General features: G+C 46.2%; 2 protein-coding genes across 15 annotated transcripts in view; one reads left to right on the top strand and one right to left on the bottom strand.

Annotated features, from left to right (window-relative positions):
- Positions 1-25,207, top strand: part of LOC135914317 (guanylate cyclase soluble subunit beta-1-like) — a 969,460-nt gene that overhangs the window by 188,645 nt on the left and 755,608 nt on the right. For 5 of the 12 annotated variants that reach the window (XM_065447109.2, XM_070535559.1, XM_070535570.1 and 2 more), the window contains exon 1: positions 24,355-24,487. Coding sequence is in view for 1 of the 12 variants with exons in the window: in XM_070535558.1 (XP_070391659.1) it covers positions 24,377-24,487 (111 nt within the window). In the remaining 11 variants the exon portion in view is untranslated. Of the gene's footprint in view, positions 1-10,110; positions 10,203-24,281; positions 24,488-25,207 lie in introns of those variants that run through there. The other 7 variants (XM_070535561.1, XM_070535560.1, XM_070535575.1 and 4 more) reach the window with 5 other exon arrangements.
- LOC135914316 (guanylate cyclase soluble subunit beta-1-like) overlaps positions 1-25,207 on the bottom strand; it is a 219,282-nt gene that overhangs the window by 30,017 nt on the left and 164,058 nt on the right. For 2 of the 3 annotated variants that reach the window (XM_065447108.2, XM_070535555.1), the window contains exons 4-7: positions 23,015-23,243; positions 21,874-22,027; positions 14,003-14,182; positions 1,539-1,739 (exon numbers count right to left, since the gene is read on the bottom strand). In XM_065447108.2, the coding sequence (XP_065303180.2) occupies positions 1,539-1,739; positions 14,003-14,182; positions 21,874-22,027; positions 23,015-23,243 (764 nt within the window). The remainder of the gene's footprint in view (positions 1-1,538; positions 1,740-14,002; positions 14,183-21,873; positions 22,028-23,014; positions 23,244-25,207) is intronic. The other variant, XM_070535557.1, reaches the window with a different exon arrangement.

Genomic DNA, 25,207 nt, shown 5'->3' with positions numbered 1-25,207 from the left:
TCTCTACGTGGATGAATGCGAAAGCACTGCGACGTCTTCCCGATGACGACTGGTTTTACGAAACGTGAGTGTATTGTTTTCACGTTGCCTTGTATCATTTCTCGCATCATGTGTCTCGGCCTCGTTCGCGTACTTGTGTGGACGTCCAAAAGAGCCGCGCGCAGCTACTGACTGAGAAGTCGAAGACGAAGTCGAAGTCGAAATTTCGTCTATTGGAGCACGTGACAGAACACGCCGAAATCAGTGCACTGACTGGCAGCGTCGAGCGTCGCGGTGCTTCCAGTCGGTGCGGTTATTAAATATAGATGCACCTACTGGAGTAAATACAGGTTGTCCTAACTGTCGTGCAGCAAGATTTAAAAATATGCAGATGCTGGACAGAATCAAGGTGTTGTTGTTTGCCGTTGCTTGGACTTAGAGTATTTTTTGCATTCCACCTAATTACATGATCTGTGTTCATAAATAATTAATCTACTTCTCAAATATTATAACTAGAAGGAAATTATCAACGTGACAATTGTAGGGCAACATGAAAGACTCCCCATACAGCTTTCTGTTGCTCAATACCTGCTACATAAAGGTGTTTTTCCGAGCATGAAAGAAGCCCGCGTATACGCGCAAAGTGCCTCGAGCACCGAGTCGCGCGGCGATATTGCGTGTATTCGCGGGCTACTTTCACACCCGGAAAAAGACACTTTTATGTAGCACGTATCGACCAACAGAAAGCTGTATCGGGAGTTTTTCATGTTGCTCTATATTTTAGATGGTGTGGCAATATAACCCTGTATATACTGCATGTCATATAGCAAGGCGTGGCACATACATTTATCTAAACATATACGGGAAATTTCGCACATGGGGACGCGGGCGCCAACACCGGATTTTCTGACACGCGGCTCTCAACGCTATCGCGGTAAATGTTTTTCGAAGCTAGCACATTGGGCGTTTGATAAAGCACTACCGAAAAAAAGTCAGAAAACTTGCTGCCACGTCGCCAGGGCCAAGGAGGCAGCGAAATTCAGAGGGTTCCTGGAATGAGGAGACCTCCCACCTAGAGTAGAACTGGGGCTTGCCCCGGGATACCATTTCGAAAATTAACGTTTGTTCCTCCTCCTCCTCCTCCTCCTTTCCGAAAACCGAAGGCAGCACGGAGCCTTGATTCGCACCATTCTACACACGAATTCACGCGCTGTTGTAGATCTGGTGCAGCAGTGACTCGCGGGACTGCCCGCCGCGTCCGCCACTCAGAGAGAGAGAGAGAGAGAGAGAGAGAGAGAGAGGTGATAAGGTATACGCTTATTGGAATTGGTTCTGGTTCATAGCGAGCGGATAACATCGCAAAAATTCCAGGACGAGGAGGCGACACGTCGTCGCGACACATCGGTGAGAAGCAGATGTGTGTATCGCCTCCTCGTCCTTGTTTTTTCGGGCTGTTATTTGTGATAAGGGAAAGTCAGAGAGATTAACTAGGCTGAACGTGGTTTGCTACCCTGCACTGGGAAAAGGGCTCTAAAGACAAGTAGAATAAGACTACTTACCGAGGGGGCTGACTTTGGTTGCGGGGACTTGCGATCCCTCTCGAGCACCCCGTCTTTGGCGGTGACCACGTAGACCTGGTTGAGGAAGCCCAGGATGCTCTCGAAGCTGCACTCGATCACGGGCCGGCAGATGCTAAACATGTCGGTGAAGCGGACGGGCTTACCGCGCTGCCACATGGATCGCGTCAGCCGCACAAGGCCCTGCAAGTAGTCGGTTGGTACCATGCGTAGGTGCGCTTTGATCTGGCCTGATTGACATAAAATACACCTTTGTCGTGACACAATTTGATTGGGGACCGCGTTTCCTAGCGATAAATTTTTTTCTCTCGCTTTGTCTTTCCTTCCAGGGAAGCTCCTAAGAGGAAACTTTAGCTCAGGCCCAACTCTGATGCCGCCTATTCAGATACATGTAAAACGCAGAATTGCTTTTATTATAATTGCTTTTACAGCAATTATATTTGCATTATAAGCGAACTTCAGCCGTCGCTGGTGCCGCGATGTTCCTTATAAAGTCTAAGTGCGATAGCTACGGGAGCTGCCATACTACGTGCCTATCAGCGAGGAGATGGGAGCTCCCACTTCTCCGTGACGAAGCAGGAATTCGATGAGGGGGACTTAAAGAAGCACCTACCCACCTCCGCGACTTATCAAGAATTCAACGCGGGTGACGTCAGTACCCACCCCGCCTGGTTCCTGCCGACGAGGAGTCGCCAAAAGAACTTAAAGGAGAGCTGGCTCATTGTGAAGACAAAGAGTCGCCTCCAGCCGCCCAGTTGGTCTGATGCGCTTTCATAGCTACATTTGCGCTATCATCCACTATCTGTAAATATTGTATAAAGTTTTTCGTTTCTTCTTCATCTGCGGAAAGAGTCCGTCTCTCGTCCTCTACCCCAAAGTCACAACACCGCACGCCGTAGGCTGTGAGTGTGAGTGAGAGCGTGCAAACGTAAGCCGAGATGGGTATTGGCTCCACCTCGCACGCACAAAGGAAGAAGGCGGGGAGGAAGCGCGCCGTCTTCCTTCGCGCGCAAGGCAGCATGGGGGAAGGAGGGGGTTCCACTCCTGGCTGCGGCTATGTAAGGCGCGGCTGAGTGTGGCCACGGGGCCTTATTTTGCAAGAGATCTGCGGTTGGTACAGATTCTAGGTGCAACGAGCGCGGATAGCTCCGTGGGCACTGTGTTCTCGCCGCCTAGTTCGTGTTGAAGCGAGAGGAAGCACGAATGACAATTCACTCGCTGCTGCTGCCGCTCTCCCTCACGCCAGCAGTGTTTTGAGAGCGAGTGTCCGCGGTCATTAAATGAGATGTGTTCATGTTTGCCTGTGCGCGCGTGGTACCATACTTGTTAATTTACTCAGTAGGCGAATGTTCACAAGTTTACACGGCCGATAAACGTATTATCCTTACTTCGTATAGCTATCTAATAATATGCTACCGCAATCGGTGCTTCGACTTTCGGTGAAACTGCGACATTTATTGAGATAACACCTGGACCGATATTAATGAAACTTGTTGTATGTAAGAGAAAGTTAAATTCTAGTGACTGTGGGAAGCAGGATCTTGATTACAACCTGAATTTTGTTTACAAAAATAAACAAAAATTGCGAAGTACGAAAAATATAGAAGCACCAATGTTAAAAATCCGCAACCCTCCACCAAAAACAAATATCTGAGTTCTGAAAACTACATCTGTTAGAGCGCTTAAAGCAGGCAAATTTGGTGCACCAATTTATATTTTACATGATTTCGTTACACTGTTTATGAGAGTTCTAGAAAAGTCCTATTCTCAAATAAGTAATAAGGTTCTTTGGTGTGTATAACATATCAATTTGTCAGCTTTATATTTGTTATTAAGGGCAATATACAAAACAACAATTCGTTTGAAACGGTCACTATATTATTTTTCTTTTAGACGTACAAAAACATCATCAAATTCTATGGGCAGGTTGCCGAGAAAAACGATTTTTTACTTTCCCATGTACTTAGATAGACGCCCCCGAGCTAAAGCTTCCACTTAAAAAGGTTCGTAACGGTTTTCGTTCGACGGCGGTGGTGATATCCGCCAGTGGCATGCGGAGGCGTAGTCGGTATCAAATTTCAATCAAAGGGCAGCCAGGAATTCAGCCGGCGTCGGATCCCCGAAGAGGCCGTGTGACCAGGACGCCGCTGATAACGTGCAGCCGGACGTAGCCTTGCCAACAGCTAGCCTACGTAACCCTACAGGAACGTGCGCCAAATGTAATGGATGCTATATATAAACATAGGAGTGCTAAGCTGAAATGTAGTGAAGCATGTGAAAAGGTTCGGTTATGGCGAAGTAATTGCGCTGGGTGAAGTCAATACTTTGCAAGGTATTGGGCGGCAAAAACAAGTCCCCAGGATTTCCAGAAGGTGTGCCAACTCCCTTATGCGGCTTTGTTGTCCTTGCTGTACGAGCTTCTTGCATTGCCATACATCTGCGAAAGTTCTTTATTTTTTATGTTTTTATTATGTTAATAGCCGAGGGAAAAAAGAATAGCCACCGCCAGAAAACAGGTGGCAACTGCTTCTCTATCTGTGTCCTGTTTTGTCGCGCAGTTTGTATCAATGCATCCATACCAACTCGCCCAGCTGTGTAACGCTATTAACTTCTCCTTTTTTTTCACTATCGTGGTACTTATTACAGTAAGCAAATGGACATATATACAAGTAACAGCAAACAAGTGAAAACACGCGCCTGATTAACAAACTAGTGACAGCAATGACCGACACACTGAAACAATAAAATAATTACCCGGTGTATCTACTAGTGACACGGGGGGTAGTGAGCACAACGACACAGTCACACATGCACAAGGGGCTCCGTCAAATATATTATTCGTACTTCTACGCTCCCCTTCATACATCAGGTGCAACGCTGTGAAAGCTAGAGAGACCATTTGCAGCGGCTGCCCACGCACTTGCAAATAGTTTGATGTCTTTTGACCGCAATTCTGCGATTCTGTTCTTACCATAGACGCAGTACTGAACGAAAAAGAAAAACACGGTTTAATCCTTGGAAACAAAGCAACTGTGCTATACAGTTGCGAATACGTTGTTTTAGATCAATTTGCTCTTCGTAGTTTTTCTTTTCCGGTTTTTGTATTTGCAGCCTGACGCGGCAGCCTCACGTATATATGCTCGCGCGAGGAAACGCCGTTGGTGCGCAGCGAAGCATTGACAGAACGCGCGGGGTGATGAATTTTCGTGACCGAACTACTTGCAAGGGTGATGGAAGGTCGCCGCCATCGTAAATAACTTTCAGGTGCGCAGCCACTTGTATGAAAAAAAATTGGAAGACGCTTAAGCTTCGCCTTTAAGAGAGGAACGCGAAGATCACTGACTGCTTGCCACGCTTCCCGGCAACCGCGGCTTTCTTGCGCGGAACCGAGTGCGACGATGTTGCTGCAAGGAACGGAGCGGGCCACGCCGATCGGAATAGGAGTTCGTGTTTTTTGGTATATTCAAATTGAATTCCCACGCTATAATGTCTGTATATTGCGCTTAGTATCTCTGTATGGTGCTCATGTCTGTAGATCATACTTTACGATTTTTCTGACGTATTTTACTTCGAGGAGTTCCATGCAGTAACGCATCTCCGCCACGTGGAAGGCCTGCGTGGTGGTGGTTCGGAATAATTTTTCGCAAAGCGACGTCCGACGCCCACATCGGACGTTTTGCGACAGGGGGCCCTTAACGCTATCGCGGTAATAATGTATAGAACACTGCTCAAATGTTGCCGTGCCGCCGTGATCGCTGGGATCCGTCACATGACGCGGGAGGCTAGCAGCGTCCGAGCAACGGCCGATACAATGACTGAGAGCGGTGGCCAAAATACACGGGCCAGTGTACGTGTTTCGTCCCCATGTTTTAGCCAGCGTTACCATATTACTTTCGTATTGTGAGGATAGCAATTAAATAGACACTCGAAGCGAATTTTTGCTGTCGTCGTAACCGTGTATACAGTATACATTTAGCTATATGTATGCTCTATGACATGCTGTGTTATAGTACCACACCATTCTATCGCTAAAGTTGCTCATACAAGGTCTTACATTGTTGACAAAATTATTCCTTAAGATCTTTAGAATGTCAGCCCACAAACATAGTGTCATGAAGCAAAACACCAACATCGCATGCCTTTTATCTTAAATCTTCTCAGACTCAACTATTCAGAGTGCAAGACAGTAACAGAGCTTAAACCTGGAAATATGCAATTTTGTTTGTGCGGCTTTGCCCTACCACGGCTATCAGTCCAGGAAGAAGGTTTGAAACGTACCTGATATGGAAAAGTGGTGATAAAGCCACTAAGGAAGATGTTGGCTTTAATTAACAAACAAATTAATTTGTCCGATGGCAGGATTCAAACAGAGGACCCCTGACACAACAGCTCTTAATTACTTGGCCAGCGTACGTTTACTTCAGTACACACTGTCACTATAGCTACGAGTCGTACACTTTGTGTACTATTCTAACATGTTGCTATCGCATTCGGTGCTTCACCTTTATGGCGAAAGTGTGGTCTTCTTTTTTAAAATGCGTAAGCATTTCTATGGTTACCCAACGAGAAAATTGTCCGTCCGTCCCCTCTTCGCGTAAGGCGATCGCTTTCGAGATAGAGTCAGCCTCCTGTGGAAGAAGGCAACGACAACGAACGCGTGAGCAGTGGCACAAAAATTTGGGGATGGACCAACTTAAAATCTGGGGGTAGGCCAAGTTAAATTTGGGGGTAGGCCAACTTGAAATTTGAGGCGGGCCAACTTAAATTTGGGGGTGCGCCAACATGAAGTTTTCGTGGGGCTCTACTTGAGATTTTTGGGTAGCTCAATGTCCAACTGAACGTTGCTGAGCATCCTTCGACTTTGATCACCTCGCGGGCAAGCGAGCGCGTCGAGACGCTTGGCGCGTTTTGATTGGGCCTCGCCAGGCGATGTCCTCACCGAGGCGCAGTCAGAACGCAGACGAGAGCTTGTGTGGACAAGGAACGCGCGCATAACACACGCTTGCGAGAGCGACACAGAGACAGAGAGAATGTGTTTGTGAAGAGGAAGAGGCGCTATTTTCTGCAGCCATTTAGGGAGCACATGCTCCATATTAATTTGGAATAATCCGCCCATTTCTTGGTCAATCCCCCATCTTGGGTAGGAGCCACACGCGTGACAGGCTACAGCAACAACCACAACGACTCAGCGAAGGTCACATGACATCGCGACGATGCACGCTACTGCACGCGCTACTGCGGCGGCTGGTGTTTGCTTTCGACCGTTCTGCTTCGTCGAGGCGCGCTCGTTCCCGGCGTTCCGGCTCAATTGTTAGAATTGCATTGAAACAATCTCTGCCACCGGGAAGGCCCTGGGTCGACATGCATAAGCCAGGAAAGGCATGTAAGCAACACTAAGCAAAAACAAAGTCACAGCCGAGGCAAAGAATGCTTACGCTTTAGTAGACAATTCTCAGAGTTTCGGTAGTTCTTTTTTTTTGTTTATTGCCATATCGCTTTCTGTGGCTGTGAAGTGATACATGCAGGGCCGGAGCTTCTGCACGCGCATTACGGCACCAAGAAGTCCAACAGAGTTTGACAGCGCTTTTTTGTTCCTTGTGGCAGGCATACAGGACGGAGAGGGATAAATGAGCGCAGCTTTGACGTGTGGTTTCGCATTTGTCAAAACATGGAAGAGAGAGAGAGAAAAAAATAGGGAAGACCCATATTTGACACCGAATGGTGTACTTTGCTTTATTTATTATAGTAACAGCAGTAAATAAGGTATTCATGCTTTCTGTTAGAATACTTGCCTAAGCTAATGCGACTGAGTTCTTCTTGGAAGAGCTTGCAAAGTGTCCTCTACTTGCATGCGCATGGCCCCGGTTGCCACAGTAAGCTCTCCACAACTTATAATCACTTAAGTGGAGCTTACGGGCGAAATCTGTGAAATCGGCTGCATGATGCGTTCGTGTTTCTAGCGCTTACCACGTCGCTGTACCATCGTGTTTCGGTGTCCTTCAGGAACAATAAAAAAGCATTCTCGCATGATTTTTTTTAGTTTAGTGCTAGAAATTTACATACACGAGCTACACTGCGTGTCCGATGCCTTTTATTTATTAACTGTATTCATGAAATGGTGGTCCCTGTTAGATGTCGCCGGTTGCTCTTCTACTGGATATTACTAGATACTAGATTCACAGATATGCTCGAAAAGAAAGTCCAGTCAAAGAATGCAAAAATAACGATAGTGGCAACCGTTCTAAAGTTCACATGTACACAACAAAAGCGAATATTCCTGAACAGTTAAAGAACATTCGAATTTTTGTGTGGTAATACAAATGACGTTCCTCGTTGATGGGACATACAGCGCACACCTACACATACTCAAGAGGCACGGCAGCAAGATAAAAATAAAGTGATTACGGTGAGACAAACATGTGTAAATGTTGTAAAAAATAAATGACTTTTACAGATGTATCGTAATATTTCATCTGGAATTGTGAGGGTACACATTTCGAAAGTATAATTAGGTGAAAGAAACGTGAACCGCCAGAATAACTGCAACTTTTTTTTTTTTTACATAGAATTCAGGAACTGGTGAGTCTTGCTGCAACCAGAGCAGGCGCTGCAACATTCTCGAAGATCGGGCAAAAAAACGGTTAACAAGAACTATGAGCACGATGTTTAGTATTTTTACGTGCTATATATTAGGTAGAAATAAATATATCTTTACGCGTGGCTTGTGTCGTAGGAGAAAACAGTAAGCGTGTATCTTTCCGATAGATGGTACTTTTGCTTGAGGAGAGAATATAGCCATGTCAACCACTTCCTTAATTTCTATTATTACCTTTCTCAGAACAAAGTGGGCACTAAGAACAAAAAGAACTGACAAGAAGGTTGCAAAACAATCAACCCAATATTGCATGCCGGATCCACATTATCGCCGTCCCAGGACAGTTTGTCGTCTCATCCTGGACCTTCACGTGACATGTGCTTCAATATGCCCAGGCTGAGGCAATTAGTAGATCATATATTATTCCGGCTAAGGCCTCCTTACGAGTAGGTAATAAGTATTAGTACTTAGTGATTCTTCGTTCAATCGATCTCCCAAGAGACGTCGTAGACGACGTCGTCTTGTACTATAACGTAATAGCACCCTCGTAACAAGTGACAAAGTGTCCAAATAGTTATTTTTTGCCCAGCCACTTTTTTTCTTTCCGATAGATCCGTTATTTCGGAGAGCTGAATCCGTGTGCGAGCAAATCATAGGATTCCCAATGCGTGGCCTAGAAACAGTCTCTACAGCAGAATAAGTCGAAAAGAATCGCTTCAGTATTTTCTTACTGCTTTCAATGAATAATCTTATTAACCATAAGGCTTAGCTAAAGACTTATAACATGTGAAGCGTGAAATGTAAATCGTGTCATACATTAAATCATAATACTCAGAAATTGAACCACTGAAGAGGGCTGGCTGTCCCAATAATCAAAAAGTAGTTCAATTGACTAAGGAATGTAAACAAAAAAATGCCATTGGCCACTAGGCGTTGAGCGTCTAGAAAGGGTTCAGGTAACGAATTGTAATTTTTGAACCTGAGAAAGGCAGCGAGAAAACGTCTGCACCACACGAACAGCAGCTCAACACGAGTTGATGCTTTCACAGCGGCATATATTCTGTGACAAGACCTTTAGAGCCGAGACAAATCGGATTAAAGCCTAGGAGCGCACTTAACCATTTTTGCTTGCGTTTCAAAGTTTGCGACCATGCCTAAAAGAATCTCAAATCAGCTTAGCTCAGTCACTGAATCATTATTGTAAAAGAGAAAAGGTGTCTTTTGTGTTTTTTTGCGTTTGGTGTGTGCAACTGCCTTGCATGTTTTATATTACACGTCAACAACAGCGTTCGCTTCTCCCGTTATCCGCGATGCGAGGCCGTATGTTGTCCCACAAGCCCCCGTACTCGAAACGATTAGCCTATATCTCCCGAGACAATGAAAAGTGCAATTTATCTTCGCTGCTACCATCTTGAATCTTTGAACGGTGTCTCTAGAGGTTTCTTTTAAGTTTGCAGAACTTGAAGAGCACGCTCAAATGACTTCATAAAAGTAAAAGTATGGCTCTTATGTTCTGCGAACCACTTTGACGCCAAAATGCGTCGTTAAAAAAGAAAACTTATTGTTTACCTTTAAAAATGAAAGTAAATAAGCAAAAGAAACGCTTTTTATACTTGGTTGCAGAATTTAGTTTCCCAGTATCTCGGATTAAATGCATGTCACGTCCGCTAAAGAAAGATCACACCTCTGGGGTTTGGGAAGAGTGCGACACGGCACTTCCCCGGTTCTCCTCTTGCTCGCAACGCAGAATATCTTGATGAACGTTGATTAGGAGCTCCGGGAGCGCCCGTTAGGCAAGCACAGCTTTGCCGCCTAATATATTGCTCTCGTGTGGCTTTAGTTATCTTCTACACTCGCTGATGGAATAGCAGGAAAAGCCTAATGAACCGTCTCATCTTTCATCTTCCTTTTCCTTCTCGCACTGACTGCTTTTGTATTCGTCTTCTCTTCTCTTTTTAGGCCAGCACTGTCCGCAATCTTAAGGCGTTCCGTTTCCTGGAAACGTGTCATATTGATACAACTTGCTTTCCGCATGGTTGTCAACGTTCCTCGTAAGTTACAGTCTCTGGTTGCTTATGGCTGAGATGCCCCAAAACTTCGCGCCATTCACTGTTTTCTTTTTCTGGACATTGATGTTTGGCTCAAGCGATACCGATTTACAGCGTGATATCAGTTGACCTGTAGTCGATGCAGCCAGCAGAGACGGCGTGCTCTGACGCGATGTAAGCGAAGAAATAGCTGGGCGATAGAGTGTCAACAAAACATACATATACATAGTAAAAGTTGTTTTGTTTTAGTGTTAAGGTTGTTGGCTTTGTCGCATGGCTAACATCATTACAGTTGAAGGGACTGATAAACCAGTGCCCCAAAAACCCTACTTGCGGCAATATTTTGCTAAAAGACTCGTTACTACAATGAAAAATGAAAGTCAAATGAAGGTCAATACTCCCGCGACGGTACACGTCAGTGTGACGTCACGGATTTATAAGTATTCTCTCTTATTCCGGCCGTTGCCGCTCAGTAAAGGTTCTTGGAACTTGCAGAGCTCAGTGTGTGGCGCTTTTAGGACACAACTTAGCCCATTTTTACCGACGAAGGTAGACCCGATTAGATACCATCGAAATCACTGACGTCTGGACGAGCTTGTGCATGTGGAAACTTCAAGGTGACGTCGCGGCCTGTATTTAATTTTTGCGCCTTTTCTGGTTTTTCAGACTCGGCTCAATGTAAGAGCTGCTTTCCTGGGTATTGTATGAGCGTTATTTACTAACACAGCTCAGATCAGTTTTCTCTTTAGCATTCCTTTAAGGAGTAAAACTGAAGCGTTGATGGGGGAGAATGCAAGTTTCGGTCTTGTAATTTTTTTGTGTGGGGCGAGTGAACGTGGTTATAGTTCTAATGAACGACGCGAAGAAATGCGTGCAATAAACTCTAACAGCCATCGCGACCGAAAGCTCGTGTCGAATGTTTCGGCGCGCACCGTGAGGTCTGAACAATTACGCAGTTTGCAATTACAGCTGTTGTCCTCGTTGCAGCTGCAGTTTGAGCTCACTGTCGTGCACAATGCTTTCTTTTTTAAAGCCTCACGGCTAAGGGCACCACGGGACAAATCAGCATCCTTAGATATGCAAACAAATGTTGAACGAATTCAATACTTGGGTTTTACGTGCCATAACCACGATCTGATTATGAGGTACGCCCGTAGTGGGGGACTCCGAATGAACTTGGCCACCTGCATGTCGTTCTTTAACGTGAATCTAAATATAATTACATGAGCGCTTTTGCATTTCGACCCCATAGAGATGTGGCTGGCGCTGACGGGATCGAACGCGCAACCTCGAGTTCAGCAGCGCAGTGCCATAGTCGGTGGGCTATCATGGCGGATAAAAAATTTTTTATTACTCTCTGCGAGAAGGCACTGCTGTAAGGAAACATTACGATGTGCAGCTTTCTTTTTTTTATATAGCGCAGAACTATAAAGCACTACAGCCACATGTTACTGTGGTGTTTTTTTTTAACTTTGGAGTTTAGCAATATGGGTTGAGAGCTCGTGTTTCAATTTTCTTGCGTGACAGTTGGGTGGCGACATTGGGACGCCCAGTATCTCGATATAAAACTGCCGCCGAGGAACGTAATGGCTTCCGTAACTGCCCGATCGATCGAAGTGCTCGAGAATGTCGCCAAGCTGGCACTGTAGTTGCGGTATCGTTCGCATTCTCAGAAGGACGTTGGCAGATGCTGCGTAAAATAAATATTTTGCCAACATGAGACGTTCTTACGGCTGCTGTAGCTCGATAATGCAAATTTTTGTTTCTTTCAACTAAACGTTATTTTTTTTCTTCTTATCAGTGCCCACGCCGTCTGGCTCAAGCCGAGTTCGGGGCAACGAGGTGCTGTACGAGCCAATCACATTTGGCTGAGTAACATTGAATTGTAAAAAGACTCGTATTACCCACGCTTAATGTCGATCAGATCTGTGGCGCTTTCGCACTCCTCACATGGCAGGCGTTCGGGCACCATCGTAAGAGGGAGCTTTAGCTCGGGCCCAAGTCCGACGCGGCCTATTCAAATACATGTAAAACGCAAAAACGCTTTTCTGAGAGTACCCCTGGACCGAGGTTAATGAAATGTGTTGCATTTGAGAGAAAAAGTTACATTCTAGTGACTGTTGCAATCGCAATTTTGATTTAGGGCTTCAATATTTAGAAACAAATTTTCAAAAACTCGAAAGTACGAAAAAAAAGGATAGACGAAGTTTACGAATTCATAGCTCTGCATCAAGAACAGATATTGCGGTTTTGTAAACGGCATCCGTTAGATCATTCAAAGCGGACAAATTTGATAGGTCATTTTATATTTTACATGTATTCGTTACGTTGTGTACAAGGGTTATGCAAAAGCTTTATTTCCATATTACTAATTTTTTTGAGATTCATGTGTAACAAGCGAACTTTGTCCGCCTTACATGTACTATTACATGCGATTCACAGAATTGTGATGTCATTTTTTGTTGCCGACTTGCAGAGTTTTGAACTTGATGGTTTCGTTTTCTGAAAATTTGCGATATTTGCCAAATTTTAACAAAAAATTGACAACCTAAATCGATAATTCGAAACCAACAGTCACTAGATGCTAACTTTTTTCTTTTCAATGCGAAAAATCTCCTTAAGTTTGGTGCAGTGGTTGTCGAGAAAAACGAATTCTCCTTGTATTTAGATAGGAGCACCCGAGCTAAAGCTTCCTCTTAACGGGAACGGAATTCATCGCTATGTTCTCTTGCTACGTCATACACTGCTCACAATGTATTTTGATAGACAAACATTCCTCGCGTTTGTGGCCGTTTGTGGCCGTTTGAGGAGAAAGGAAAGTGGACGAAACCGGGGATAAGCACGGAAAAGCGACAGTTAGTCGAAAGCAATTTCGACGACTGCGGTTCAACGATCGGTAAACGTAGCACAGCCTTTCCTAAACGTGCTCTTTTGCAAAGGGACAGCCAGGAGGAAAAGCAAGTTAAACTGCATTGTAAATTACGCTTCCAGAATAACAAAACACTCATTTTCACCGTGAGCAGGGTAACACGTGACATTTAATTTAATTTCATTTCATTTATTTACTCTTAAGGCCGTACAGGCACTACAGAGAGGAGTGGCAGTAGAAAAAGAAAAAGAAATAGCTAATGAGGCAGCACATAGTCACAGATAGCCGACTTGAACACATCATGGTCTGTGATAGTGACGATGGATGCGGGAAGGCGATTCCAGTCTTGACTTCTTTTCGGGATGAAGGCTCGAGGTATACATTGCTTTTACACTGAGGCACCCCAACCATCATTCGATGATCAATAAGGAGTGACAAATGGCGCGGTGGGGAAAAAAGTGTAATTTTTAGCTCATTATTATTATATAACTGGTGGAGACGTCGCGCCAAAGTTCGTGCACCATCTCGTCGTGATGTTATAGATTTTGTTAGCGTCTATTGCGGTATCTTTATTTGACGGTATAGGTGAAGAAGAACGACATTGAAGTTTAAAGGAACCAATAAACAAACGTCGCTAATGAAAGAAGAAAAAAAAATCTTCTCGCGCTCCAAACAGCGCGTACAGGATAAGTTGAAATCCATGACGTCACACTAGAGTGCCGGTGCTGCGATTTCGGAGGGAAGTTCGACATGGAGGACGTCTGGCAATCATTTCCTCCAGTAATAAAAAACGCTTTTCAGCATAATAAATTAAATGCAGTTTTGAGACATATTGCTAGTCTGATAGTTTGATTTAGCGTTGCTATTTAGTATTCCATTTACACATTACAGTTTACGCTCGCCTGTAATTAGCGTTCCGCGATAAGAGACGTACCTTTCCCGCTTGGTGAATAACAAAGTCTCGGTCGAAGATAACATGGAAAGGAAAGGCAGAGCAGAAGGTCTTCGTGTCTACGGGCAGGTCTTGCGGGCTCTGGCTCAGATGGTCGGTGATGTGGGCCGATGTAAAGGATGATCTCTTTTGCATCAGACCCGGGATTTCGATGGGGGCGAGCTGCAACGGGGCGAAAACAAATATTACCGCGGCTCTTATGAAAAAAAGAAAAATCACAAGACATGGCGTACGTTTGTACCACTAATGCTCTAGATTACGATAAGGGCAAATTACGACAAAATCACTCAGTGGAGACCTAGCTAAAAGAAAAAAAAGAAAAAAGAAAGATAGAAAAACGAGAAGAAAAACGAGAAGAAAACAACAACAACGAGAAAGACTATGCGGGACCACGCCAGAATGTTATTAACGGAACGCCCCAAACCGTATTAGTTGTGGAAGATGTCTCGCAAGAAGGATGCTCGAAAATATTGTCGAGAAGACCGGAAGGAAGGAAGGAAAAAGTGGAGAAGGAAGGCAGGGAGGTTAACCAGTTTCGCTTAACCGGTTGGCTACCCTACACATGGGAGCGGGATGGGGGAGATGAAAGATGGGAGGAGAGAGAGAGAGAGAGCACATAACACAGCGAACACATCGTCAGTTACAGTCCGTCACTCTTGCGCAGTACGCGATATCACTGTCACAGCCGCTTGTCCAAGCCCGCATCCTTCAAAAACCGAAGTAGTCCCTTCGTCGCCTTCAGCTGCGATGTCTTCTGTCGGCGATGTGTGAGAATGGTTGTAACTGACAATGGTCTATTGTCCAGGTGCGCTGGAACAGATGCCATGGACTGTCTCTGAACATTATATTCAGGACAGTCGCACAGAATGTGTTCCAGCGTCTCCTCGCAAAGACAGGCATTGCAGAGAGCGTTATCGGCCATTCCAATGCGAAACGAGTAGGATTTCGTGAAGGCCACCCCTAGCCATAAGCGATAAAGCAGGGTGGCCTCACTTCGGCAGAGTCCAGTTGGCATACAGAGACGCATCAATGAGGGCAGGTCGTGTTGATGATTGCTGCGGTTGGTCTGGCTGCTTGGTGTGCACCATAGAGAGAGCGTGATCTCCCGTGCAAGCACTTGAAGTCTGCTGGCTGCGTCGGACCGCGAATGTGGTATGGCCTCTTCCTGTGTGTCTTCAAGAGCTGTCCGAGTGGCTTTATCAGCGTCTTCATTTCCTATGACGCCGCAGTGACTTGGCAGCCACTGAAACGTCACGTGATGTCCTTTCTCATGTGATGTATGAAGCAGGCATCTAATATCGAGCACGAGCTGTTCGAATGGCCCGCGACGCAGAGCTGATAGCACAGATTGGAGGGCTGCCTTTGAGTCACTGAAAATTGACCATTGTCGAGGTGGTTCGCGATTGACGAAACTAAGAGCAGCGCGAAGAGCAGCTAGTTCCGCAGATGTAGATGTCGTTGGATGGTCAGTCCTAAAGCTGATGGTAATACCTCTTGCTGGGACGACCACAGCACCGGACGAACACTGGATGTTTGTGGAACCATCTGTATAAATATGTGCACTCTCCGCGTACCTCTCGTGCAGTAGAAGCAGAGACAGTTGTTTGAGCACAGGCGACGACAGCTCAGACTTTTTCCCAATTCCTGGTATGCTGAGATGGACTGTGGGGCTGACAAGGCACCAAGGGGGTATCGGTGGCTTAGATGGAGCGGTGAAGCCCGAGGGAAGTTTGTCGTTGTACTTGGCGATAGTTTTCGAGAATGATGCTTGGTGCCTGTCTGAAGGTAGTGTTGCAAGGTGGTGATAGGGGGCACGTGCGAAATGTCTTATATGCGTTCTCAGGGCTTCCACCGTGATGTGAGTTTGCATTGGATGGTCCCGAGCAATCGCAATAGTTGCCTCAGTTGACGTGCATCTGGGCAAACCAAGACAAACTCTGAGTGCTTGAGCTTGTGCTGCCTGCAGAACACGAATATTTGTCTTGCAGGTGTTGGTCAGTACAGGTAGACTGTATCTTAAGAAACCGAGGAAGAGAGCTCTGTAGAGTCTCAGCATTGCGTCTACTGACATCCCCCACGTCTTTCCTGTCAAGTATTTAAACAACTGGGAGGTTGCTGTCAGGCGCCGTTTCATGTAGGCCACATGTGGGCTCCAACTGAGGTCTCGGTCGATAATTACGCCAAGAAATCTGTGGGTTCTGACATAGGAAATGGTCCGCCCATTGATTGAGATGACATAAGGCGTCATTGGTCTGCGCGTAAATGCTACTAGGGCGCATTTTTCTGGCGATATGCTCAGACCTTGTTCACACAAGTAGCTCGCTGTCAAAGTAGCCGCTCTTTGAAGCCGTGCACGTACCTGAGGACGTGTGACTGCCGAAGTCCAGACACAGATGTCATCTGCGTATAATGAAATTTTGGTGGTAGTTGGCAAGTGTTCAGCAAGCCCAATAAGAGCGAGGTTGAATAGCGTCGGGCTAAGAGCACCGCCTTGAGGAACACCCCTGCTGGTGTAGCGTCGCGTAGTTGGGCCATCGTCGGTTAACACATAGAATGATCTTGCAGAAAGGTAACTTGCGATCCACAAAAATACTCGACCACCTAGGCCAACCGTCACAAGAGCGTCGAGAATTGCCTCATGTAATACGTTATCGTATGCCCCTTTCACATCTAAGAATAAAGCTGCAGATAAACGTTTACGGGACCTTTCGTGCTGGACATAAGAAACGAGATCAACTACATTGTCGATGGAAGAGCGGTCACGTCGGAAACCAGCCATGGAATTCGGATAAATCTTGTAGTATTCAAGGTACCATTCCAGGCGGCCAAGGATCATCCGTTCCATTATCTTTACTACACAGCTGGCCAACGCTATTGGGCGGTAAGAGGCGAGCTCTAGCGGGGATTTGCCCTGCTTCAAGATTGGCACCAGGCGGCTCACTTTCCATTCGTCAGGAACATTTCCCTCCTGCCATGAGGTGTTGTAGAGACTCAATAGTGCTATCCGTGCGGATTCTCCGAGGTAGCACAAGGCTCGGTATGATATACCATCTGGGCCCGGAGATGATGAGCGCCTGCAGAGAGCTAGTGCTGCCTCGAGCTCCTCCATTGAGAAAGGAAGGTCCATGCGGCAATCACGGGAACGGGGGACGTCATCTCGGGCTGGAGGGTCTGGACGTGTCGCTTGGTCTGCTATCCGCGCACAAAAGTCTTCTGCGACATCGATGTCTTGCCGCCCTTGGAAAAGCGCGAGCGCCTTGAAGGGAAAACGCTGTTCCGGAAGGCAACGCAGACCTTGCACCGTTTTCCAAATATGAGATAGCGGCTTGCGGGGGTCGAGTGTCTTGCAAAACGTTGCCCAACGTTCAGACGCTAATCTATCCATTCGACGCTGAATCTTCTTTTGTATCCTCCTGGCTGCCCTAAGGTCATGCATTGATTTTGTACGCCGATATCGACGTTCCGCCCGGCGACGAAGTGCGCGAAGTCGCTCTAATTCTATGTCGGAGTCCTTCCGCGTGTAAGAGATCGTCAGCATGCGAGTGGCGTTTCGCATCGTATTTTGAATTGTTTGTTCTAACCCAGAGGGTAGGCCCTCGATGCAGGCATCTTCCATATCAGATTTGAACTTGGCCCATTGAACCGTCCGAATGGTATTCCGTGGGCCAGATCTAGACGACAAGCCTTTGATGTTCAGATAGGTGGGAATGTGATCACTCCCATGTGTCTCAATATCTGGGAACCACTTCACACATCTGGCGAGAGAGTCGGAGACGAAAGCAAGGTCGAGGCAGCTGCCGTATGACACGCCTCGAAGAAAGGTGGGGCTACCATCGTTCAAGAGAGTAAGGCCATAGTTGTATGCGATGTTTGATAGTCTTCGTCCTTTTGCATTTGTCTTTGTACTTCCCCATGCTGGATGGTGTGCATTGAAATCTCCAATGATGATCCATGGGGCGGGGCAAACACTCAAGATATCCGCTAATCTTCTAGTGTCGAAATTGCTGGAAGGCGATATATACACGCCTATGAGAGTAAACAAGAGTTTGTTCTTTTTAACTGTGATACAAATGTACTGATTGTCGTCGTGGGGCGCAATTGGTTGCAAAACATAGGTGAGTTCACGACGAACAAAAACGATGATTTTGCTGCATGCACTATTTGTTGAGGACACGAAACATTCGTACCCTGACAGTCGGATTGGTTTCGACAAGTTGGGCTCACAAATGACAATGAGTGGAAACACATTGGTGTACACATACTGACGGAAATCTGAAATTCGTGATTTTAGCCCTCTGGCGTTCCACTGCATGACGGACGCTGCCTTGACTTCTTTTCGGAAGGATGGGGTATGGGTGGCCATCTTTCTATTTGAGGGATTCAAGCACTGGGCTTAAGGCGTCCAGCACTTTAAGTGCGCTTCGAGCAGACGGTGTCCCCATCTCAACTAAAATCGTTCGAATAGCCTCCATGAGGGAACGTAGCACCGAGATGACTTGACCATCTGGTTTAGGCGAATCATCAATGGCCGGAGAAGGCTCCGGTGGGGCCGTGACCTTCTGAGGTTCCCTAGCAAGGGAGCGGCTCGGTAGCGCAGGCCATTCCTCTAAAGAAAGAGTCTTATCTGATTCCCTCGTGGAAGTGGTAGGCCCTTGCGCGGCGCGAGTAAGTGTTACTGTAGTGAAGCGGGTAGTATCGATTCGCGCATGCGCCTTCTTTGAAGACGTACGACGGTGTCGACGTCGACGCCGACGCCGAACTACTTCGGCTGCCTCCCTGTGGGCCGAATTGTCTCTGGCCATTTGCTTAAGAACCGCGCGCTCCCTCTTGATGCGGGGACAGTCCTTCGACGAGGCTACGTGAGGGCCGCCACAGTTGGCGCACTTCAGAACTGTGGCACCACAGGTCTCTTCTGCATCAGGTTCAGCGCAACGGGGACACAGTAGCGAGTTGGGACACACGCCCTTGACGTGTCCCAGCCTGAAGCACTGATGGCATTGAAGCGGCTTCTGGATGAATGGTCTAACCGGATGTCGAAAATGTCCGACTTTAACGTGAGACGGTATGCAATCCCCCTTGAAAATTACTTTTACGCAGCGCGTATTCCCAAGACGGCGCACTTGCGTAATGATCGTGCCCTCGTTTGCCGGCTTGATGAGGCTAGGTAAATCATCATTGGGAATGGCAGTGTCAATGTCGTAAATTACACCAGCTATCGATGTGTCGTCGATCGGGATGAAGGGGCGCATTTTGATTCCGCCTAGCTCCGTGATTTCTTGAAGTGTTCCAAGCGCACTCGCGTTGTACACGTCTATGGCGAGTATATTCTTGCGTGGGTTTATTCTGATGTCTTTAATTTGATTCGGCACCGCACGTTCCAGAAAAATGGATAGGGCTTGCCTGTTCAGCAACCGTAGGTTGCTTGACGGTTCTTCCGGCATAAAGATGATGACGTGTGGCCAGCGCGCAGGCCTTGATTTCATAGTCGTAGTGCTCGCAAGAGTTGACGGCGCAGTGTTGGCGGTCTTTCTCTTCGCCCTCTTACTCCGGACGGGTATGAAGCCGTCGTCGGATGAGTCGTCTTCCGACATAGAGTACAGCTCGGTGTCCTCGGTGTCGCTGGTGGAGCCAACTCGCTTCCTTGCGGTTGACAGCCGTGATGACTTCTGGCCAGGTGGGCCTCTGGCATGCTCCGCGTCCATGGCCGCAAGACGGGGAGGGGAGGCACCTCGAGAGGCGAAGATTTCACCAAAAAATCAGAGAGCACAGAAACAAGCGTTCTGACAAGAAGACACTTCGTCGTCTTCCATCGAGAAGACCGGGAAAGAGAGAGAAGTGATGAGGGTAACGCAGAAAGGTTACCCAGACTGATCTTCTGTTAGCTACCTTGTACTATAGGGCAAGAGCAAAGGGGACTAAATTGTGAGAACAGAAAAAAAAAAGAATGTTCACGGTGTATCAAAAGAATGTGTCTCAACGGTCATTTTCATAATACATTACAACCATTCTGTTGATGTGTTGCAAGCATAGGAAGACAGAGTTACTCGGTGTCTACACTTTGTATCGGGCAGCGTATGCGAGAAAGTTGAATAACCTAATGATGTAGAAATACCTGCATTAGTGAACATTAATGTAGCTATGGTAAAATATTTTTATGATAGAGTTTACGTAAGGTTAGCATCGCAGTTAAATGTGGTGTATTCGGGGATTAACGAGCTGCATTTCTGGCCTGGTACACTACTGTGGAAAATTACGCCACAGCAGCCGCACTACAGTCCACAAGTGTCGACTTATAGCAGAACAACTCGAGCTGAACTGAATTTCTACGGGAGAAATTGCCGGCCAGCCGTGATATATACGCTTTAATTAAAAGATCATGTTATTTTATATTCTAGTCAGCCAGAGATATGTGTTAACATAACACATAAAAATCTAGCATGTCTATCAATGAACGTACCAAATTCGTATTGCAGAACTTCCTAGGTTCTCTGATCACATGCGTCTACAACGCAAGCGCTCTTGCGCTGTCGGAAATCTCATTAAACGCAATGTATCTATTGCTGCGAACACGGTGTCAAGAGGCGGACTGTAACCTACTGTTCAACCACGGATCGATAAAGGACCACTGCCGGGTGACAATATTTCGGGCCACTGGCCTTAAACTACTACTGCAAAACTGGCAACGAGGGCAAAGTTCAAGCTCTTGCGAGGCACTGAACTTGGCATGCGACTTTGGCAATGACGCCCATCGTATCAAAAAGTCGAAATCCAGTCAGCGCGCTGTGGCAAGCATCTAAAAACATCAGACTTGGTTTTCCGTAGCCACATCAGCGGTCTAAACTTACTGATAAAAGACATCTCTTCAGATTTGACCGGAGTGCCGTGAGCAATAAAGCAAATCTAGTGCGCAGCTCGGGAGAAGTTGAGCCTCTTACTTCGGTCCGTGGTGTCACGCTTCACTGTTTATTTAACACGCACTTTCCTCTTCTCTAATGCGTAGTACAAGCTGAAGCAGTCTCTGTGTCTTTCATGGAATGAAATTTATTAAAACTCCACTTTTTGTGGTAACTGATACACCACTGCGCTTGATTTCATTGTTTGCGCCATAAAATCAGCAGGTGCTGGCACCGCATGGCTGATAGCTAGCCTCGGTTTCTCGTCGTCGGAGCAGAAGTGATGAATTGTTTTACCCAGTATCACAGCGTCTCACTACGATACTCTGTCAAACCATTCGCAAACCAATTATATGTCCCGTAATGAGTAAAGCAATGGCAGGGGCCAGTTGGTGCAACGTTCATGATTGCATCCTTGTTTCCTTCTTTGTCTTATGTATATTTATTTTGCCAGTGCACAACTCAGCGCAACATAATCACGAACCGTAATGAGTGCTGTGCAGTAGGAGAGTGCGAAAGTTTATGTGATACGCCCGAACATTCTTCGATCAAATCGCAACTTGTGTTCTCATTGTAGTCGCTTCCTACGGAAACATTCAGGGTGCGTTGACCCAGTATACGGCACGGTTGTGAGTATTTCATCCCGCCGAACGTAGCGGCACGGTATCGATGCACTGAAAAGCAATTCATCACACTTTCAGTATTTTTGTTGTCACCTACGGTACAGCGTCACCTCGTCTACTTCATGGATCTAGGCGTTGAAGCTGCAATCACCGACGAAATGAGCTCATGGCGTTTCAAGCTAAACAAGGAAACCGCGCTGAATGCCTTTTTGATTTTGTATTCGTTAATGCCATTCTGTGTTGCAAAATAGTCGCACTGAAGCTGCGTCCATGACTCACTCCAAAAATACGCTTGTAACTTATAACTTAACTTGTGCAAGTAATCGGAGGCCCCCACCTTGAGCTTACACTCAGACACCTCCATGATGACTGTGACGCGTTCCCCTCGGTCCGTGACCTTGCACGTGTTCACGTTGACCTCCGTGTCAAAGAACTCCCGTGCCACGGCCTTCACCAAACCCTTGACGATCGGGTGCAGGCCCTTTCTTTCACTGCGGGGGAAGTCAGGACAAAGAGGATGGAAGCAATTGTAGGGGGCCATTGGCAGATAACTAATTCCGATAAGTTTTACCTTAAGTGCAAAACTCTTCATATAATAAAGAAAAGCGTAGACGAAGATAAGGAGGCAAAGGGATGTTTTTGTTTTCGAATGTTCTAGTGGGAGAAGTGCCGATAGTTTAATTAGCGCTGCGAACAAAATATCCCAGTGTTCTTCGCTTTCGTAGCACTTATATGAATCGGCGGAGGCCTTGTGACTTCCGCTAAAATCTTCCCAAATGCAGAAGTTGTTTCCTATCACAATTCCACCAAGAAACGTGAAAGGCTTAAAACGGCGAAAGTGTGCGTTAGTTTCATTAATGACGTGTGAGAAACAAGAAACTTGGCACTAAAAGCATCCCGTAGTTTCAAAATTCAGTCGAGGCCCTCGTTAAACCCCACCAATTGACCCGACATATTAGTAGCCTGCAAACAAACTTCGGGGCAAAAATGTATTTTTTCTTGTCTAGCCCAAGGCGCTTTGTTCACAAACACCCACTTTCTCAACAAAACGTCGTTTAATGCATTGAAGCACAAAAGTAACCGGAACGCCATTGCATTTCTCTGCAAAGTTTGAGAATTAATATATCGAAACTAGTGCCATTCTGCGAATTTGTTCCAAGTGTATCTGCCTTGCGAACTCGATGGCTAGAATTTGTAAATAGCAATATGCGTTATAAGGTAATTAGGTAAAAGTTAATGAGTAATGTTTTGTTAATTAGTCGATTATGCGTTTCCATTTTTTTTGCAAGTAGTGTATGTCGCTTGGAGTAGAGCACCTCATGAACTAGAATTGTGCTATCTGCCACAGCCAACTTGTAAGAATTTTAGAAAGTGCTCGTTGGAACACCCTGCATTAAATACAGAATTTACGATGGGGTAAAGAGGCGGCATTAAGCGGGGCAGCATGCGAGAGTTAACCTTAACAGCCACATTCTCACCTGCAATAATGAAGATGTAGGCTGCCCATTGGTCCCGGTGAAACCCTGAAGGAAGGCGCACTCATTCCTGGATAAGTGGACGCCAGGTGGTCGTGCAGGTTGTCAAGGTTTGTGAGGAAGTCAGTCAGGTTGGAGCCCAAAACGCGCAGGATGTGGTCATATCCGTGCTGCTGGCAAAAGTAGAGGAAGTGGCACCCGAGGGCTTCGAGGCAGGCGTCCGGGCTCATCTCTGAGAGCGCAAAAAAAAAAAATTACAGCGTGTTTAAACCTGTAATGTCCAACGTATCATGTGGTACGCTACGCTGACTTTGGTTGCTCCAAAGTCTGATTTAGGCTGGGGAAACGTAACGCATAGCCTGTGAGATTGTTTTCTATATGCTGCAGCGAGGTACTACGGTTGGATAGTGCAACATGCCAGTTACTAATTATTTACTGCACTAGTTAGGTCTTATGTCAAATAACATTTCGTTGTTACTGTACAAATATGCTATTGATGCAAAGAAAGAAAGAAGGGTGAACAAGTTGTTTTAGTTTTCCTTCATGTTTGATTTTTTTACAGGAATAAATAAGCGAACAGCTTTTTTCCTAAATAAAGGGTTTAATAAAGCAATGAACGGGGCTAGTTGGTGTACGTCCGTGATTGTGTTGCGCTTATTGTTACACCGACGCAATAACTACAGAACGAACATAAGAAAACAAATGGTGGGTGTAGGTGGCGGAAACTACCAACTTGTTTAATACAAGTTAGAGAACGCGCTTATATACATGGTGACTAAAAGAAAGGAAAAAGAAGTGCTGCTGTCTGTCAGACTAAGCACGTGAACAAGTACGCGGAATGCGCTATCCGCGTGGTTTAACAGATCCCCACTAACTTGCGGTAAGGTGTATGTCGGGCAGGCGGGACGCTGTCTAAACGACAGATTAGGGAAGCGCAAGAATACGCGTGCCAGCTTCTGACAGCGCCTAGCAACTTGGCTGCGCACTGCAAACAGTGCAAACAGTGGGCGGACAGTGGGGCTAGTTTCGGTATTGGCAATAAAGCGTCGCCATGACACTGGTGGCCGAAGGAGAATTCCGTAACTTTTGCGATTTGTTGCCCTATCTTTCGAACCTAAATAGCAATAAAGCAAAGTGACGCAATTATGTGTAGAAACAGAATGTGTTTCTGGCAATTTTCTGTTTCGGCGTCTTATATCTTTATTTTGTCGCTTCATTTGTTGCGCCAGCAGGCGGCGCGCTTTCGCTCTTATCGCTTGGGCTGCCGTTCTGTTCGTCTGCTCCTGCCGCTTTGTGTGCGCGTTTTTTGTGTGTGTGTGCTCTGCAGTTAAAAATTTTCTTTCTGTGCCCTCGAATGTTCCGGCAATGTCAGAAAAACTGAGGAAAGGGCACAAGGCGTGCTGCGCGGCTGCGTGGTGCGGCGACTCGGGGGAAAGACAGCAGTGCAAAATTTTTCCGTTTCCCAGCGGACGAGAGGTAAGCACAATTTCTTCTGCACTAGTTATGAAGAAACAAGCGCTATCTGTAGGACGATACAGCTGTAGGACGAAAGATATTCCGTGGTTGTGTTGAAGTGAATATGTATTTTGGTTTGACATGGCAAATTTTTTTTTTTTGTAATGCGACGGTAAATGCCTCAGGGCATGCAGCGGTGTGGGATGCGGGCGAATAAGGATGATTAATGAATGAAAAAAAGATTTGCGGATCTAATCAAGTCCAGGAGGAATCCATAATATAGTCCCTGCGTCCAAGCCCTGTAGTGGCCAGGATTATGCGGCGAAAGTCCCGCTGCTGCGAGGTGCCGGAGCCTCGTCGGTTTCAATGCAAGGCATTGAAACCGACAGGGCACGGGAATTGACAGGGCTCGGCCCACGTGCCATAAGAACGGCAATCGCTGCCTTTTCGACGTCGTCTGATACGGTGCCCTATGCATTTTTCGGCGATGGTGTAATAAACTGAAGCTACTTGTTGACAGATGCACATGGGTCAATTGATGGTAGCTGATGTGCAGACGGAAATTTCGATTCGTTGGATGTTATCGATTACTCTTCATTTTTCCCATGAGTAGAAAACCTTCATTTTATATTTGCCGAGTGTTTTTGAATGCTTGATGCACAAACTGGTTACGCTGGAAAGCATTTCGGTGACCAGTTTTTTTTCTTTTGCTCATTACCACCTTTGAATGTTCATGAGCAC

The sequence above is a fragment of the Dermacentor albipictus genome, chromosome 3 (genome assembly GCF_038994185.2).
Source record: "Dermacentor albipictus isolate Rhodes 1998 colony chromosome 3, USDA_Dalb.pri_finalv2, whole genome shotgun sequence".
NCBI lineage: Eukaryota > Metazoa > Arthropoda > Arachnida > Ixodida > Ixodidae > Dermacentor > Dermacentor albipictus.
This window is presented reverse-complemented; position numbering and strand designations above follow the sequence as displayed.